The sequence below is a fragment of the Natrix helvetica genome, assembly GCF_964273705.1.
Source record: "Natrix helvetica genome assembly, chromosome: 2".
Classification (NCBI taxonomy): domain Eukaryota; kingdom Metazoa; phylum Chordata; class Lepidosauria; order Squamata; family Natricidae; genus Natrix; species Natrix helvetica.
Window position 1 is genome coordinate 113928880 of NC_138552.1, and position 18980 is coordinate 113947859.

At 42.0% G+C, this 18980-nt stretch overlaps 1 protein-coding gene across 4 annotated transcripts in view; it reads right to left on the minus strand.

The window, feature by feature from the left end:
* Positions 1 to 15567: 15567 nt before the first annotated feature.
* Positions 15568 to 18980, minus strand: part of CFAP91 (cilia and flagella associated protein 91) — a 35986-nt gene continuing 32573 nt past the window's right edge. For all 4 annotated transcript variants that reach the window (XM_081940257.1, XM_081940256.1, XM_081940254.1 and 1 more), the window contains 3 exons: positions 18186 to 18334; positions 17419 to 17510; positions 15568 to 15945 (listed from right to left, as the gene is read on the minus strand). In XM_081940257.1, the coding sequence (XP_081796383.1) occupies positions 15707 to 15945; positions 17419 to 17510; positions 18186 to 18334 (480 nt within the window). In that variant the 3' untranslated portion in view covers positions 15568 to 15706. The remainder of the gene's footprint in view (positions 15946 to 17418; positions 17511 to 18185; positions 18335 to 18980) is intronic.

An 18980-nucleotide genomic window follows, 5' to 3' on the forward strand; every position in this document is an offset into this window, starting at 1 on the left:
TGAATGAAATTATGTGGGTGGTAAGAACTTGTCTAAACTTTTAAGCAGCTTGCTAAATATTCATAGGATTTTTAAAAAGTTCTGTTAAGAATTGCTGCATGTTATCTTCCTGTTTTCTCTCAAAATCATAGTAAACTGATGATGCATGGATGCTGATGCTGCAAAACAAACAGACCAAATCAGGACTTACAGAACAATCCTTGGGACCCCAAGGACAAACACCGAGGGTGGAAAAGGCTGTGCTAAACAATATGAAAAAGAAAAAAGTCTTATTAGTTACATTTATCCTCTGCTGCAATCCAACTGATTTCTAACACACGCACGCACGCACACACACGCACCAATATCAATAGTTGTACAGTAAAATTTTGTGTGTGTATATAAAAAATGAAATGAAAAAATGATCCATCCTGAACCAGAGCATCCTACTCATCAGTTCTTTTGATTATTGCACTGTAGCCACTCAGATGTGGAAAAATGGGCAATATAGCTATACTACTAGACAAATATGACACCATCTTATACAAGCTCTTCCACTTGAAATTATGCCTATAAATACACTTGCTACCTATGCTTTAGATCTCTGCCATCTCTTGTCATCTTAACTAGCCTTAAGTACTAATCCTGAAAAGCTAGATAGGTACAACTGTGGAAATATGGGCACTGTTCTCAGATTTAGAGTATGGAAAATAAGCCATGCTAGCTAACTGATGCTGCAGACACGCAGTATTCAATTCATGCTCTAACTTCAGAGTATTTCAAATAAATGTTTGCCCAGGCCCAGTCATATTGTGATTTGAATTAATTTTTACTTTCTCACCTTCTGGAAATGGTTCTTTTGTAAGATCTTAAATTTTGTTATGTCCTATTGAAAAAGTTTGTTGAATGCGTTTTATTGCCAATTTTAAAGCATAAAACAGGACGAGCAACATACTATATACAGTATTTAAAGATATTATATCAGTTCCTAAATTCTAATAATAATCTTTCTAATTACCATAAAATCAAACTTTGCTTCCTATATTAAGAATTTTAGCTCATTTTGATTGTTTCTCATTTGATTAGTATTGTTATCTAAGTGGCGGTGGTCACAAATGTCATGGATCAGTATCCTCCTATTTTTTCAAAGTGGTTTAATGATAGGATTGTCCAAAAGTAGTCTTCAACTTACAAGCACAATTGAGTCCAAAATTTCTGTGGCTAGGTGAAACATTTGTTAAGTGAGTTTTGCCCCATTTTGTGACTTTTCTTGCCAGGTAAATAAATCATTAGTTGGTAAATTAGTAACATGGTTGTTAAGTGAAACTGCTTTCCCTATTGACTTTGCTTGTCAGGAGGTCACAAAAGGTAGTATCAACTGAAAGTAGAAAGTTCATTTCTTCCTGATCCCTCAGAGACAAATTATTACCTGCCTTTCTACTCAAACGCTTAAGATGGCTCAGAGGGAAAAGTATGTTAAAATTTTAAATTTTTCTCCTTTAGTTAACATTTATGACAAAAACATTTTTCTTGCCTTATTTCCTCATTCAGCAAGTATATACAGCTAATACTAGCTGTTGTAATGCCCTGTGTAAATAACTGCTTATTTGCAAGAAGCAAGAATCCAATCATACAAAATGAGCTCTCAACAATAAAGGCATCTCTCTGGCAATCAGTAATGGCGCTACACCAGGGGTGTCCAAACTTGGGAAGTTCCCAAGTTTGGACACCCCTGCTCTACACACTTAAGTATGTACAACATTGGGGTTTTTTTTCCTAGCCACTCTAGTTCTTGCCTTTTGCTTCCATATTTTTGCAGCTCTAATTCAACATCAGTGGTTGGATTTTTGCAACTAGCAGGGGTGAGAGGGTACTAGGAATGCCTCCTGGTGGCAGGTGACCCATCACTGTGGGCCAGAGAAGCCATTCCCAGATTGTTCCAATTCACTTGTAAGGCTGCCCTAAAACTCAAATGGGGTGCAAGTGGAGACAAGATTGAAGGGGTTTGCCCCAACCCGTGTGTGCGAGGCAAGCCAACCTCATGCCACCATCCCACAGAGCCCATGATACTTCTTGTTATCTGAGCATTGTTAGGCATCCTGGCTCCTCTGTGATGTTCCCATCTACTGGTGACAGCAGTTCCTATCTGCTCACCCTGTTTGTGTACTAGTACTGACACCAGAAATTGAAATCATAAAGTGAACTGGTTCAGCAATCGCCCTCAAATTACCTGGTGAAGAGGGAATTTCTCTTAGGATCCAGCTCTTCTAGTCATGATATAAATCAATTATGGTCACTAGTGTTGGAAAAAGAGGTTTTCTACCTCTGCATTCAATATCTGGGGGCCCAAGCCTCTCCTTGCCATTTTCCATCAAGGCAGTTGACATCATTAGTGTTTGCTATTTATCCGTGTTTATCTCCTCAGTTGGTAGGCTGGATTGAGAAGAGGAAAGTAGGGAAGAAAGCCCTGGGACCCAATGACAGCAACTTAATTAGCAGACATCTTACTCAGTTAAACATAGCTCATGTTAGGAACCTCTTCCTGCCCTGCTCTACAAGGAAGTACTTTAGAGTGAACAGATGATAAAACATCTATTCTAAAGCAATTCCCAAAACAATACTGGTTCTAGTAGATTCCTCACTACTATTATGTCAGTAAAATCCAAAAACAAGAATATATGCAACAAGTTAGGATATTCCTAAATGAAAATATATACATGCTATTTGAACAGCTTTTCTTTCCAGAGAAAAATCTGCCGCTATGACACATGCAGTCTTCAGAATAATTGATTTGAAGTCTTAAATTATCCCCCCCCCCATACACACACTTTTTAAAAGAAGGTTGTTGAGAAAATAGACATGAAATAGTGTCAGAACATCATGGATAAAGAAGGTTACCTGCTTTAGGTTATCTGATTCAGGTTTCAGACCTGGACATGAAAGTGAAACAGCAGTGGTTAATCCTTGCTCTTGTTTGACTTCCTAGTGGCCTTCAATGCATCAATACCAGTAGGTGGCACTGGTTGTGCTGGCTGTCTTTCTCTGGAGTAAGTTGCAATCAGTGTTATTGGCAAAAAGCTCCTTTTCTAGGCCTCTACTTTGTGGGATCCCATGAAGTTTAGTATTCTCTCTGATTCTGTTCTAACGTCTACAAGAAGCTGATGGATGAGATTATCTGACACGAGGAAGACCAGTTGGCATTGTGGCAAGAACAGCTGCAAATAGTGGACTTCTGCTGAGCTCTGTGAAAAACAACCGGTATCTGCTGACTGGGAGACCCTACGGGGTCAAAGCCGCCTTGGAGGGGTGGTGAAGAAAGGAGAGGCGTTTGTCGACCAGTAGTAATTTGCAATTTTCTCGTTAGGTCCGAAGAAAGCTCTCCTAAATGGCAGCAGAGACGATGGCCATTTTTGGTAAGTCACAAACTGTGACAACTGGGACAATAAGATTTGTGCTGCAGTGGTTTGTGGACAGAGCAGTGAAACTGGGTGAGATAACTTCCAACTTTTATTATAGAGACTTAACCCAAGTAAAAGAATTTCAAAAATAATCTCCAAGAGTTAAGAAAGCAGCGATTAGATACATGGAGAAAGACTAAAGATTAAGAGGGGAAAGACATGCCCAATGGAAGCTTTGAAATATAGAAAGTCTGGAAAAGAGCTAAAAATAATTGGAAAGGTGATTATTGGGAGAAACTGCTTTTCTTATTTTTATTTTTAAACCCGGATTTATTTGACAATCAGCTGTTGGAGAACACTGTTTAAGAACACTGTGGAAATTTGGAGCAGGGGAGCCATCTACTGGCAGAAGGAGAGCACTACAGCATGGGAAACTAGTGAAAGTGAGAATTGTTTAATACACATAAAGGAAGGAGAGGGACTGAACAACATCTAGAAGGCGACTTGACCTTGACTCTATTCCAGAAGGCGTTTTGGATGTTTGGAAATACTTAGTGAGTTTTTTTGAAGATCCTTAAGACAAATTAAATTGCAAAGCACTAAAATTCTACTGAAACTGTTTAATGGATGGTGGATTTGAAAGATCTGAGGAAATGTGGTGGACCAATTTGGACTTGAATTATTAGGGTTATTTGACAGAACATTATACAAGACAAAAGAAGAAAGGTGATAGAAGAAAAGAGAAAGCTAAATAAGACTTTAAAATTTGGACAATTGGGAAGATGAACAACTGGAACACTATAAAGACTGTAAACTACTAAAGAGCTCCAAGGACTATAAATTTAAGAGAAGTACAACCATAGGACTGATTAAAATTTGTTAATAATTGGCTTTGTTGGAGTTTTTAGATATTGGGATATTGGAACATCAGAGATATATTGAGTATTTTTAATATATCAAATAATTATAAAATGACTCAACTGGATAATAGAAGCGTATGAAGAAATGTTATTGATGTTTAAAAGTATACATGAAACAATAAACTACAATAAGGAGATAAGGGAACTGTCCAAAGATAAGGAAGTGAATGTAGAAGACCTTCAACAAACGGGGAAAAGAAAAAGATAAACATAATATTCAGAAAACAGATGAGAAACCAGAAGAAGTTGGGGAGGAGACAAGCCAAAATAATATACAAGAAGTAATGATAATGAAGACAATAAAGAGAAAGGTATAATAAGTATGAATCAAATAGATAATCCCTTAAAAGTTTACAATAGGACAGGAAAAAACACACAAAAATATCTAAAAGAAGAAAGGACTATGGGTGGATGCTCAAAGGATGCGGCAGAAGGAGACAAGGGGTAAGCAGAAGGAAATATTTAGTGGGTATGAAAATGTTAGAAAGAAATATAAGATTCCAAGAGAAAGAAATAAAAGAGTGACCAAAAAATCAATAAATGATGAAACTTCAAAAACAGTAAGAGATGACTGATAGAGATAAAAGATAAAAAGTAGAAACCACAAAGTGAAAAATAGTATATGTATGTATGTATGTATGTATGTATGTATGTATGTATTTGTGTTACAACCCCTGGTATGCCCAAATATGGGAGGGAGCTCACTGTCCTTCGGCTCATCACAGAAAACCATGCAGGCAGAAACCCATATTTTTATTTTTAATGTTGCCTTTTTATATTTGTGTTGTATTTGTGCTGATAAATAAAAAAAGGGAGACTCGTATGGATCCATTTCAAGCTATTTAGCTCTCATCAGCTAGCCATACCCTTACTGGGATTCGAACCTGGGATGTGTTATATATTAGGCAGACTTGCTAGTCACTGCACCACCGGTTCTCCACCATCCCAGTAAGGGTATGGCTAGCTGATGAGAGCTAAATAGCTTGAAATGGATCCATACGAGTCTCCCTTTATTTATTTATCAGCACAAATACAACACACACACACACACACACACACACATATACATACATACATAATATAATTTATTATAATCATAAATTAAGGTTAGAATGACAGTTGGGCTTACCTGAACTGTATTCTTGTAGGATGGGAAAGCATCCAGGAGTGGGATATTCTCACAGCCAATCTGCCCTTAGACTGAGTTAATTTTGAAGCCACGCCTCTCTGCGTCCTATGCGTGACTCCACTTTCAACGAAGATATAAACAACCTGCAAACAAGGCAGAAGGGAAATGCACCCGCCTCCCCAGCTCTACGTGTGCCCCTAAGCCATGTGGAAACTATCTAAGGGAGGGACCTGGATGCTTCCCCATCCTACAAGAATACAGTTCAGATAAGTCCGTCATTCTCCATAGGAATGGGGAAATGTCCAGTAGTAGGAGATGCCAAACCTATTCCCCAAGGGAAGGAACTAAGAAGCATGAGAAGACTGGGCTTCCAAAACCATCTGCAAAACCCTGCGCCCAAATGATGCTTCAGCCGAAGCATATGCATCAAGGCAGTAGTGTTTGATGAATGGCGTGGGCGAAGCCCAGGCAGCCGCTCGACATATGTCTTCGAACAGAGCCTGTGCAGACCAGGCCGCCAAGGTCGTCACACTCCTTGTTGAGTGGGCAATGATGCCAGCCGGGACTCGAACACACCTTGACTGATAAGCGGTAGAAATCGCCAACCTTATCCAGCGTCTGATGGTGGAAGGGGTAACCCTAGCCCCTAAGGAGGAAGGCCTAAAGGACACAAACAGCGCCTCCATGCGCTGAAACAAAGCGGTACACCGCAGGTAAATGCACAGCACCTGTCGGACGTCCAGCCTATGCAATGACCGCTCTCTATCTCTGGAAGGAGTCGGGCAAAAATCCAGCAGCACAACCTGTCAAAAGGAGTGTTAATTTATTTATTTATTTTATTTTATTTATTTCTTGGATTTCTAGACCGCCCCCTCTCCCAAAAAGGGACTCGGGGCGGTGTACAGTCAATGCAGATAAAAATACAATCATAAAACAATTAAATACATTTGGATGGAGGAGATAGGCTGTACAAGAAATAAATATATTCTAAAACCCTAAAAACATCCCCAATTAAAAACCCAAACCCAATTAAAATAAATCCCCGGGAGGTAAAACTAAGAAAGTGCCAGGCCAGCTGATTGAAATAGGTGAGTCTTTAACTTTTGACGGAAGGAACGGAGGTCGGTGGTGGTTCGAATGTCGGGGGGGGAGGTCATTCCAGAGGGTTGGGCCCATCACAGAGAAGGACCTACTCCTAGGTGTCGCCCGCTGACACTGCCTAGCGGATGGCACCAGGAGGAGTCCCTCCCTGTGTGAGCGAATAGGTCGCAGGGACGTGTGTGGTAGGATGCGATCCTGCAGATATCTAGGTCCTATGCCATGGAGCGCTTTAAAGATGGTGATCAATACCTTGAAACGCACCCGAAAGGCCACAGGCAGCCAGTGCAGCTCGCGCAGGAGCGGTGTTACGTGGGAGTAACGTGTACTCCCCATGATAACCCGCGCGGCTGCGTTCTGAACTAGCTGCAGTCTCCGGATGCGTCCCAAGGGAAGCCCCATGTAGAGGGCATTGCAGTAGTCCAGGCGAGACGTCACCAGCGCATGAGTGACCGTGCGCAGGGCACTCCGGTCCAGTAGGGGGCGCAATTGGCGCACCAGGCGAACCTGGTGGAACGCCCCCCTTGCCACGGCTGCCACATGGTCCTCCAGTGACAGCTGGGCATCAAGGAGGACGCCCAAATTGCGCGCCCGCTCCACAGGGGACAGTTGTTCGCCCCCTATGGCCAGCGATGGTGTCAGCTGGCTGAACCGAGGTGCCAGTACCCATAGCCACTCGGTCTTGGAGGGGTTGAGTTTGAGTCTGTTGTCCCCCATCCAGACCCCGACGGCTTCCAAACACCGGGACATCACTTCGATAGCCTCGTTGGGGTGGTTTGGGGTTGAAATGTACAGCTGAGTGTCATCAGCGTACAGGTGGTACTCAACCCCAAAGCCACGGATGATCTCACCCAGTGGCTTCACATATGCGTTGAACAGGAGAGGCGAGAGGACCGACCCCTGCGGCACCCCACAAGTGAGTGGCCTCAGGGACGACCTCTGCCCCCCTGTCAACACACATTGCTTCCGGTCGGAGACGTAGGAGCCGAACCACCGCAGAACGGTGCCTCCGACTCCCATCCCCTCCAACCGGCGCAATAGGATACCATGGTCGATGGTATCAAAAGCCGCCGAGAGGTCTAATAGGACCAGGATAGAGGAACAACCCCTATCTCTGGCCCTCCAGAGATCATCAACCAACGCGACCAAGGCTGTCTCAGTGCTGTGCCCGGGTCGGAAGCCGGACTGGCGTGGGTCTAGATAGTCGGATTCGTCCAGGTGTCGTGGAAACTGCTGCGCCACCACATTCTCAACAACCTTCGCCAAGAAGGGGAGGTTGGAGACTGGACGGTAATTAGCTAGCTCCATTGGGTCGAGCGAAGGTCTCTTGAGCAAGGGTCTCACCACCGCCTCTTTCAAGGCGGTTGGTAAGTAACCCTCACCCAATGAGGCGTTCACCAGGCCCAGAAGCCAGCCTCGTGTCACCTCCCAGGCTGCCAGTACCAGCCAGGAGGGGCACGGGTCCATTGAACATGTGGTGGGTCGTAGCCGTCCACGCAACCTGTCCAAATCCTCGGGGGCAACAGAGTCAAACTCCTCCCAGAATGGTCTCTCAAGACTCGCTGTTGACGGCTCGTCTGGTCCACTGACTAATCTTAGGAAGGAAGGAAGGAAGGAAGGAAGGAAGGAAGGAAGGAAGGAAGGAAGGAAGGAAGGGTCCAAGCGAAGCACCACATGATCTATGTGGAGTATGCAAAGATCCTCCCTAGATGATGAGTCACTCAATTCCGAAATCCATCTGGCGGAAGAGACCACCACCAAGAAGACTATCTTGAGGGTGGGATACTGAGTACTAACCGTCCTCAATGACTCAAAAGGTCCCTCCGTAAGTGTCTGGAGCACTAGCGGTAAATCCCAGGTGGGAAATTTGTGAACAACCGGTGGCCTGAGATTAGCAGCCCCTTTAATGAATCACTTGATCACAGGATGTTGGGCAAGTGATCTAGACCTCTCCCCCCCCTCAGTACTGTAGATAGCACCGCCACGTGCCTACGGATGGTGTTGTGAGAAAGGCCTTTCTCCAACCCATCCTGCAGGAATTCCAAGACTTGAGGGATTGAGGCTCGGTGAGAATCACATGTACCCCCCTGCACCAGGTCACGAATGAGATCCAAATGGCATTGTATATGCATGTGGTGGACTGTCTGTGTGAGGCCACGGTTGTTCTGATCACCCTATAGGAAAAATTGGCCACCTTTAGATGTTCCCGCTCAAGTGCCAGGCAGTCAACTGGAGCCACTTTGGATCCAGATGGAGCAGGACCCCCTAGCACAGAACAACCTCCTCCTCTGGAATCCTCCAATGGGGCTCTATGGAGCGGTCCAGCAGGTCCGCAAACCACAGTCTGCGACGCCAGAAGGGTGCTATCATAATCACCTCCACTCTCTCTGACCACCCGCCTCAGCACCCCAGGAATGAGGGGAAGGGGGGGAAAGGTGAACAGAACCTGTACACTGGCATCGTAGTCCTCTGCTCCTCAAGCTGGGAATTGGGATACGAATCTGGGGAGCTGGGCATTGTTTGGTGAGGCAAGGAGATCCACCTGCGGCTGGCCAAACCTCTGACAAATCTGACAGAACAGCTGGGTCTGAAGCTGCCACTCCCCATGATCGACAGTGACCCTGCTGACCCAGTCCGCCTGCTCGTTGTTTACACCGGAGATGTGCTCCACCGTCAGCAATAGATGACGCTCCCCCCAAGTCCCCAATTTGAACGCCTCCTGCCATAGCAACACCGAGTGGGTGCCCCCATTTGTTGATGTGGGACTTGGCTGCAACATTGTCCATCAGTGTCAACACATGCTGACCGGTTACTTGTGGAGTGAAGTGTTTGAGCACTAGATGGACCACTCTCAGCTTTAACCAGTTTATATTGTGCCTAAATTCTGCCGGGGACCACTGACCTTGTTCCAACTGTGAGTTCACCACCACTCCCCAGCCAAATAGGCTCACATCTGTTGTCAGTGTCTGATGTGTGGGTCCTTGAAGACTGACCCCTTCCAAAGGGCAGCTAGAGCCACATCCTCAGGGACAAACGAACCTTGACCTTGAAGGAAGCGTCGGTGGTGCCTTTGTGTTGATGCGGCAGGAGCATCCACTGCAGCATCCTGGTGTGGAGGCAGGCCCACAGCACTATGGTGATGCAGGAAATCATTTTCCCCAGCAGCTTGGACCGAAGGACAACAGGAACAGACCGCTCCCTATGAACCTGCCTAACTAACTGGGTAATGCTTTCCTTACGCTCTGGGGAAAGGTAGACCTTACCCTGAGTGGCATCGATAATCATGAATAAGGCAAGACGGACACCAATTGGAGGAAGCAATTCTAAATTATTTCCCTTTGCGGAAGGAGCGATTGCCTCCCCCTCAAAAGAGCCTCTTATTCTGGAATTGGTAGCGGGACCTATCCCTCTGATATAACCTGACTGCCTGTCCTGCTGCCTATCATTGCGGGGGGGGGGGGGAAGAGACACCTGGCTTGCTTTCTCCCCTACATTTATTGGTGTTACCTGGAATAGGAACAGAATTTTTGGCAGGACGTTCATTTTAACTACAGCTATTCTTTCTGTTAGCGAAATTTGCAGTTTTCTCCAAATTTTCAAATATTTTTTAAAAATTTGGATTGTCTTGCCATAATTATCTTCTTTAATTGTTGAGCATTCCTAAGTACTTCACCTTTTTTACTATCTGCATACCCATAGTTTCTTCTAATTCTCGCTCTCATTTTTTGGCAAGACTTTTTGAAATAATCTTTGTTTTGCTCTTATTAATTTTAAGTCCTGCTACTTTGCCGAATTCCTCTATTTTTTTAATTAGCTTGGCTCCTGTTTCTAATGGCTCTTTTAGAATGAATACTATATCATCTACGAATGCCTGGACTTTATATTCCTTTTTTAAAAAATTTAATCCCTTTATTTCTTGTTTCCTTCTAATTTCTGTTAATAGCACTTCTGATGTTAGGATAAATAATAAGGGTGATAATGGACATCCTTGCCTTACTCCCTTCCAAATATTCAATTCTTCTGTGACTTTTCCATTTATTATTACTTTTGCTGTTTGTGTCAAATATATTGTCTCAATCATTTTTATAATTTTTTCTCCAAATCTCATAATTTTTAGCTGTGTAATGATAAATTGTCAATTCAGATTGTCAAAGGCCTTTTGGGCATCTAAAAAGATCAATGCTGCTTGTTTCCCTTGGTGTTTTTCATAGTATTCTAATGTATTTATATATTATTCTCATGTTGTTTTTCAATTGTCATTTTGTGAAGTTCCCAAGAGCTGACCTAATTAATTTACGAGCCTCGAGAGAAAGTTCAAAAAAAACCCATTCATTTATTAGGACTAACATCTTGGCACGGACTTCAGTGGAGCCTTAAGTGGCTTTCGCTTAATTGCGTTTGAACTTTACCCCTCAATCTCCTCCCTTCTGTCATACGTCATAAATCATATTCACAAACTAGGATGTAGAAATATGAGATCCAACTCTGGCCGAAGGTATGCATGGAATCCTCCCTTGAATGCCAACCTGATAATAGTCATGGCAATGCTTTAGAAGTTGACACATTTCAGTAAAAAGCCATTTTGATCTGCATGAATAATTTCATTTAGTATTTTTTTAGTCCTTCCGCCATTATAGATGTGAATATTTTATAGTCTGTGTTCAGTAGTGAAATTGGTCTGTAGTTTTTTATTTGTTGGTGGTCCAAATCTTCTTTGGGTATGAGTGTTATATACACTTCCATCCATGTTTGTAGTAACCTAGTTTCTATGAGTGCTTCATTGTACAAGCCTAATATTACTGTTTCTATTGGTTCTTGTATATTTTTGTAGAATTCTACAGGTGTTCTGTCCGGGCCTGATGTCTTGTTATTTTTCTGTCGCCTCACTGCTTCCGTTAATTCCATCACTGTAATGTTCCTGTTTAACATTTCTCTTTTCATCTCCTCAATTTCTTGTAAATTCCTTTTATTCAAATATTGCCCAATACTATCCTGTGTTATATTTTCTTTGTTGTATAATTTCCCCCCCAAAAAATCTGTATTATGTATTTTTTTCCTCCTTCCGGTGTTGTATAGTTCCTTTTTCATCTTGTAGTTGGTATATTATTTTTTTCTCCTTTTCTTTTTTCAATTTGTGTGCTAACCATCTTCCTGGCATATTAGCATTTTTGAAGAAATTTTGTTTGGCAAATTTAATTTTCTGGGCCATCTCCTCTTATGCCATTGAATTCCATTTGTGTTTTATCACTTCTCTCTTTTCCTTTATTTTTATTTCTTGTGGATCTTTTTGCAGGTCTGTTTCTGATTTTTTGAGTGCTTTCTCTAGTATTTCTTTTTTTTGTTTCTTTTCTTTATTTTTCCTTGCTGAATATTCTATTGAATTTATTAACTTGTTTAATAAATATATTTATTTACAAAATATACAATTCAATTTATTCTGTAATTCTTCTTTCAATATATTTTAACATTTTTTCCCCCTTACTTCCACAATCAAGCTTTCAAAAGTTGAAAAGTTCCTTCTTTTCCTCTTGTCACTATTTGGCAAGTTGCATCTGCCACTTATCAAATCTCTCTTTTACTTAGTTCCTATTTTCTCTCTTCACTAGATGGCGCTGTGTTGTCTTCTTCGTTTACCATTCCAGTCTTTCCCCCCCCCCCACAAAAGGACAGGTTTTTTGCCGTATATCCACTCTTGTGGCTCATCTTCTAAGTATAGCCTTCACCTCTATCGCCAGACTTTAACTTTCCTGTGTTTGTTGTCAAAGTCTCTCTAACATTCCCTCCTTCTTTCCTGCTCCCGAACCTCTCCACTGCCAAAGGAAATCGCGTGCTCTCTCTCTCTTTATCGCCGCTGATTTTGAGCTGTCTATTTGCCTATCTCCACAACATTCCCCAAGCTTCCCCTCTCTCCTGCCGTACCCTGTGTGTCCGATGTTGTCCTTTTCAGGATCTCCAACACAAAAACTCGAGCAAAGTAAATGGAGCTGCCATTCCTTCACTCACTCCGCTATGACATCATCGCTGGAAGTGATGTTTTTCTTGACTTACTATTCTTGCTTGACGGACAGTTGTCAGTCATGAGTAGGAAGGCCTTTGTTAGTAACATCGATCCTGGTTCAGAAGGGTCTACACCAACTCACTCATGCCCTGGTTTCCCATATGGATTTCTGTTCTGACCCCCTCCTCTTGTATACCAAGACACTCCGACACAAAGTCTCTTCAAAGATGTTTATTGACATACAGGTTCCACCTTGGCAGCAATCCAGCCTGCCAAGGTCAAGATAGCACTCTGGGCAGCAATCCAGCTACAGCGACACCCCTTGGCAGCAATCCAGCTACCAAGCTCCAGATAATCACCTTAGCAGCCAAGGTCCAGGGAACAGATTGACAGTAATCCAGGTAAAGCCTTTAGCAGCAATCCAGCCTGCCAAAGTACGACACAGATCTGAGCTTCTCCAACTCCAATGATCAGTTGATTCCTGCAAAGGGTGTGTCCACAAGCAGTCCCTTTATAGTCTGGAGAGGAGTCTAATGATCAGCAGCTGAGAGCCATTACCTCCGGTAATTGCTCAATTGCTCCTTACGCCGGGTAGCACGTCGGTAACGAGCATCTAATAGCTCACTGCTGTCTGACTCACTGTCCTGTGACTCCTCTCCACTGCTCCAAGGCATGACATCAGGAGCCCCCTTCCTTTGGCTTTCACCACTGCTCCATGCCTCAGGCGCCCCCTGGTGGCCAACCAGCCTCTCTGCGCCCTGCTCAGCGTCGGAACCCTGTCCAGGGTCCCCCACCTCCTCTTGAGCCGACTCAGAGGACACCTCGCTGTCTGAGTCTGGTGGCAGCGGCACCGGCACCGGCTGGGCCACAACAGATTTCTGAATTTGTGCTCTATATAGACTGCCTTGAAAAGTAGCTAGGAAGCTGCAAATCCGCCTGGGGTAAAATGTGGTAGTTATGGATGTCCCTGGATCAATGCATGTTACACCTCTGCATTGGTTGCCAGTTTGCTTCTGGGTTTAATTCAAAATCCTGCTAATAAGCTACAAAGCCCTATATGGTTTGGGGCCGCATTATTTGAGAGCTACCTCTCCCCCGTTACAGCTCCCCATCTCATCAGGCCCAGCAGAAGAGGCATATTATGGATCCCATCTATAAAGGAATGTCATGTGATGGGATTCAGAAGCTTTTTTGTGACACTGCCTGTCCTCTGGAATGACATCTTCACTGAAGTTAGATTGGCCCTGACCCTATTGACCTTTTGGAAGTCTGATGGAGGAACATCGGTGGACTCATGCCTTTAACTCTTGGACTAGTGTCCCAGGAGCCCCTAGACTTTAGTCCCAGGCTTACTGCTGCCACCAGTGAGTAGTGCAATGCAGGGTTGGGCTGTGGTGGCTGTGACTTACCCTAATCCCAGCTTGTATGTCGCCTGTGCCAGGCTTCCCACAACTTCCTCCACCCTGGGGCACTCCCATGCTCCACTTAATGCAATTGCTTAACAACTGCAACAGGAGTGGTGGGATTGTGCTCACTGAGCAAAGTGCTTGTGTGCGCCTTGACTTACGTTCAAAATTCCAGGCTCAATTGTGGTTGCAACTTGGGAACTACCCTGTAGTGCCAAATTCACATGCTTTCAAAATTAGCCTTCAACATCTTGCATTTATTTCTGTTCATTTTAATAAGCAATGCAATATTATTTATTAATGTTTGAGGATTGCCATGAATGCTGGCTGTTAGCAACTTTACAGAAATACTTATTTTCTAAAATTGCAGGCTACTGAAATGAAATTTGCATTTGAACTTAGAGAGTGTTTTCTCAATGAAAACATTAAAAAGCTTAACAGATTAAGATTTTCTCCCCTCAAAATAGCTTTGCTTTTTCCTTTAGAATGTCTCTGAAATGTTTAGCTGTTCCATGATCTCTATTGGTCAAACTAAGAATGCACCATTACAACTGTATTATTATTAAAGCCCTGTCTCCACTATACATAGGACAGAGCATTCTTTTATCTGCCCAGTGCCCTTCCCTAAAGATAGTCTAAGGCAGTGGTTCTCAACTTTCCTAATGCCGCGACCCTTTAATACAGTTCCTCATGTTGTGGTGACCCCCAACCATAAAATTATTTTCGTTGCTACTAGGTAACACTGGGAGCCACAAAACCTGGGTGGGTGTGGCCAACTCAACATCACTCCCACCCAGTCACATGACATCCCCCCCAGACATGCATACCAAGGTTTCATGGCTCAGTGTTTTCTGTGGGAATAGGGTCTCTCTCTCTTCTCTCCCCCTCCCTCTCATTTCTGTTTTTCTCTATTTTTCCTCTCCCTTTCTCTTCTTCCTTCCTTTCTTTCCTTCCCTTTCCCTCTTTCTTTTTCTTTCTTTCTCATTGAATACGATAGCAAATACAAAATAAAGTTATTAATTGTAGGAAATTGTGGGAGGCTCCTCGGCGACCCCTGTGAAAAGGTAGTTCAACCCCAAAAGGGGTCGCAACCCACAGGTTGAGAACCGCTGGTCTAGGGGGATTTCTTTGCTAAAGGAAGCTTGGCTATCTCCTTTCTTTCTTTTTGCCAACTGCAAATTACATAGCCTAAAAAGTCTCCACCGTTTGCTTGCATGAAAGCTTTTGAAATTGAGTTGAAAATGGCAGAATCCCCATACCTGCTGAAATTTTAAGATAAAAGAACATGTGAGTTGATTTAAAGATCATATAGGTTTTGCCTTCTTAAGAATATTTATATTAGCCTATTTATTTTAAAAGCACAGTTTGTCCACCCAGGGGAATGGCACATCTGGTATCCAATGGTATTGATTTCCATGAAATAGTGATCCTAGTGGCTGGAGCATAGGATCGTAACTGAAGAACTGCTCATGTTCTTTCAGCCCATGGGAGGAGGATTCAAGACACTTCTATCAGTCTGAATTTTCCCCCACCCTTGTGCCCCAAGTATGGTGGACAGATTTGCTTTTTCCCAAAGCATTTCCTTGCAGAATTACACACATATAATCAAACTGCATCTATTTCAAAGTTAAAGCAGCAGTAGTTTATTGACAATGTTGCTGACTGACAGGCACTCACTAGATAGACACACTGTAGTATCCTCAAGGAGGCAATGCAAGAAAGAACCTTCATCTAAACATACCATATTTTTGCTTCATTATTCAGGAGACCTGGCAGATTCAGTGCAAGGGCTGACCGTGCATTTTATCTTCCTGGCTTTGACTGTCTGGTGGCTTGATTTCCTGCTGCTTAGCAACATCTTGACCAGTAGGTGTAACAGAAAGCAATCCGATCTGAGGAATATCTACACTGGTTGCCTGTTGAAACCCTGGGGAAAAGAGCTGTTCTACTGCTGTCTCTGTGCTTCCATGGATAATCTGATGAGCAGCATGAATATGCTTTCTCTGAGCCTGTCTCACTGTTTTGAGAAAAAAAATGAAAAAAGAGAAAGAGAGAGACCAATAATGGGTTTGGCAAAATTCAGTTATCCTTTTTTCTGCCCTCTCCATAGAAATGCACATATGAAGACAACCGTCTTCCAAAGCACAGGACTGTAACTAAACCTATTTCAATGCAATATGGGGTTCTGATAGTATAGACACCCAACCTTTTAGGATGTGCCAGCCATTCTACTACAAGAGATGTGACATAACTAGCTCTTTCTCATCAAACAAGTCCCAACAGACCCTTAACAAAGTAGAAATTATTTCTCTATATTGAGCCACAAGCCTAGGCATCTGAAATATAGAATATAATGGTGAGATAAGCATGCAAAATGCAGTAAACAAGTATCACTAAAAGCTAATTCCCAATAATTGTATGGAATTACAAGTATTTCCTCAAGATGAAGGTTAGCACCAAGGACCAAAGAAATAAAAGTTAATTTCATAACTTAATGATTTCCAAAGTCCTTGCACTTAGGCAGAAAAATTCAAATGCACAAGTACAAAATAGGTGGTACTTGGCTCAACAGTAGTGCCTGTGAGAGGGATTTAGGTGTCCTAGTGGACCACCATTTAAGTATGAGTCGGCAGTGTGCTGCAGTTGCCAAAAAAGCCAATGCAGTCCTAGGCTGCATCAACAGCGAGAGATACCATCAAGATCATGAGAAGTGATAGTACCACTGGTATACTGCACTGGTAAGACCACACTTGGAATATTGCATTTAATTCTGGACACCACAATATAAAACAGATGCTGAGGTCCTAGAGTACAAAGAGGAGTAACAAAGATAAGGGGCCTGGAGGCTAAATAGTATAATGAATGGTTAAGGGAACTAGGCATGTTTAGCCTAATGAGATCTAACAGCAGTCTTCCAACACTTGAGGGGTTTTCATAAAGAAGGGGGTCGATCCATTCTCGTTAACATTTGGGGGCAGCACAAGAAGCAATTTGTGAAAATTCATCAAAGAGAGATCCAACCTGAAAGTAAGGAGAAATTTCCTGACGGTGAAAAGAATTAATCAGTGGAACAGCTTGCCTCCTGAAATTGTGGGTGTTCCATTGCGGGTGGTTTTCAAGAAAAGATTGGACAACCCTTTGTCTGGGATGGAATAAGGATTCCTGCCTTGATCCAAATGATCTGTGCTTTGTATTGGCACACAGCCTGGTTGTACAATTGCAAAGATTTAAAAAAAAACCTCTACAATTTTAAGTTATAGACCCCATTACACAATTATTGGCAGACTGAACCCAACAGATTCTGTTTCTTTGCGAAGTTTATTTTGGTTAATGTGTTTTATCAAGGACCAAAGTTACCCATTATTTGCTGGAGGTTTACTGATAATCTACTTACCTTGAATTAATTGTTCAGTAGATAAAGCATTGCATAGAACAAAGCAGCCAGAATACAAATTAACAGCAAGAGGTAAAAAGGTGCTCTTTTCCTCACCTTTCTCCTTAATGGTCATTTTTCTCACTTCAGGGATCAGGAAGCTATAAACTAGCTCTGCCACAATCTCTTCTGACTGTAAATTACTCTGGCTACAGGGGGGGAAATCAGATAAATGAAAATGGTTACATTTTTGGCATTTTAAAAAAGTTAGTTTCTCTTTCATACCAAGTATAAGTTATTCATGTACCAATCAATCAGACAACCTCACCATCTGTTCAAATAATGCAGGTAAAAGCATCTGGAAAAAGAAATGTTCTTTAGTCCACATTTATTTCAATCCTATTACAGGATCAGTAACATTTCATCTCCATACACAATTATTAAAATGATAAGAAAAAATATTGCTGCAATAAAATGGAAGAAACTGAATCACATTTTTTCCATGAAGAGAGAAGGGAGATCACTTAAAAAATGTACAGGTGATAGCCTGTTAACTTCAAATCACACAAGGAGTGAGTTAATAGAACAGATTATTTGAAAGTTCAGAAAAGAACTTTCAAAAAAGAAAAGAAAGATTATTGAGCACAAATGAACACAAAGAGAGATTTCCCAAAGAGTCTGAAATTCAGAGGGTTTTTTGGGGGGGAATACCCATACTGTACACACAGAGATAGAAAAAATTTGTAAAACGTTCATTTTGTGTATTATAAAAATTGTATTTATATGCAATTAGTTAGCTCTAGACCAGAAGATCTGTCGTTATGGTACCACAACCACTTTTGTTATGTTCACTTTATGAATGCTATTTCCTCAGGAGCACATACCGTGTTTCCATTTCATAAGCAATATTGTTGATTTCTACAGCCATTCTCTGAATCTCTTCCCTAGATTGTTCTTCAGCTGTACTCTCCATGCTGTTCAAGATAACGTCTTCTAGATATGAATCAACTGTTTTTTGGTGTACTTTAACAACCTGAAAAAAACTGAAATCAGAATTTTTCCTCACTGCTGTAAACATATTTATATTAGGAATAATTTATTATTTGGATCATTTTTCACTATTCTTTTTCTTTGGAATTGTCCTGCTTCACTCACTTTTTATACTACACATGGATAACATAATCTATCACATCAGACTCCTGTTCCTTTCAATACTCTTTTAATGAATGTTTCTAGACCTAATTGTTTAAAAATGTACAACATATTCAATATGGGATAGTAAATTCTGCCTTGAGTTAAGTTCTGGAAGATGTCAAGAATGTCAAGAATATAGCCAATTAAATGGCTCGTGTAATCTGCTGTCACTGGGGCAGAGAATGGGAGGAGATTTTGTTATATTGTACTACATTAATTTATTTGATTCTTTTTGTTAGTTTTTATTGTTTTAAATGTGGTTTTATATTTTGTAAGACGCCTTGAGTTGCCATAGGAGAATATGGTGGCAATATAAATCCAATAAACAAACAAACATTTTCTTACACTTTTCTTGATAATAATACAAGTGTAAATTGTCATTTTGGGGATATTTCGGGATTTTTTTTTGCCTTCCCTGTCACGATGTTAAAAAGTTTGCTAGGCCTGAACTGACTGAACTGACATTCAAGAGTTAAACTAAGAAA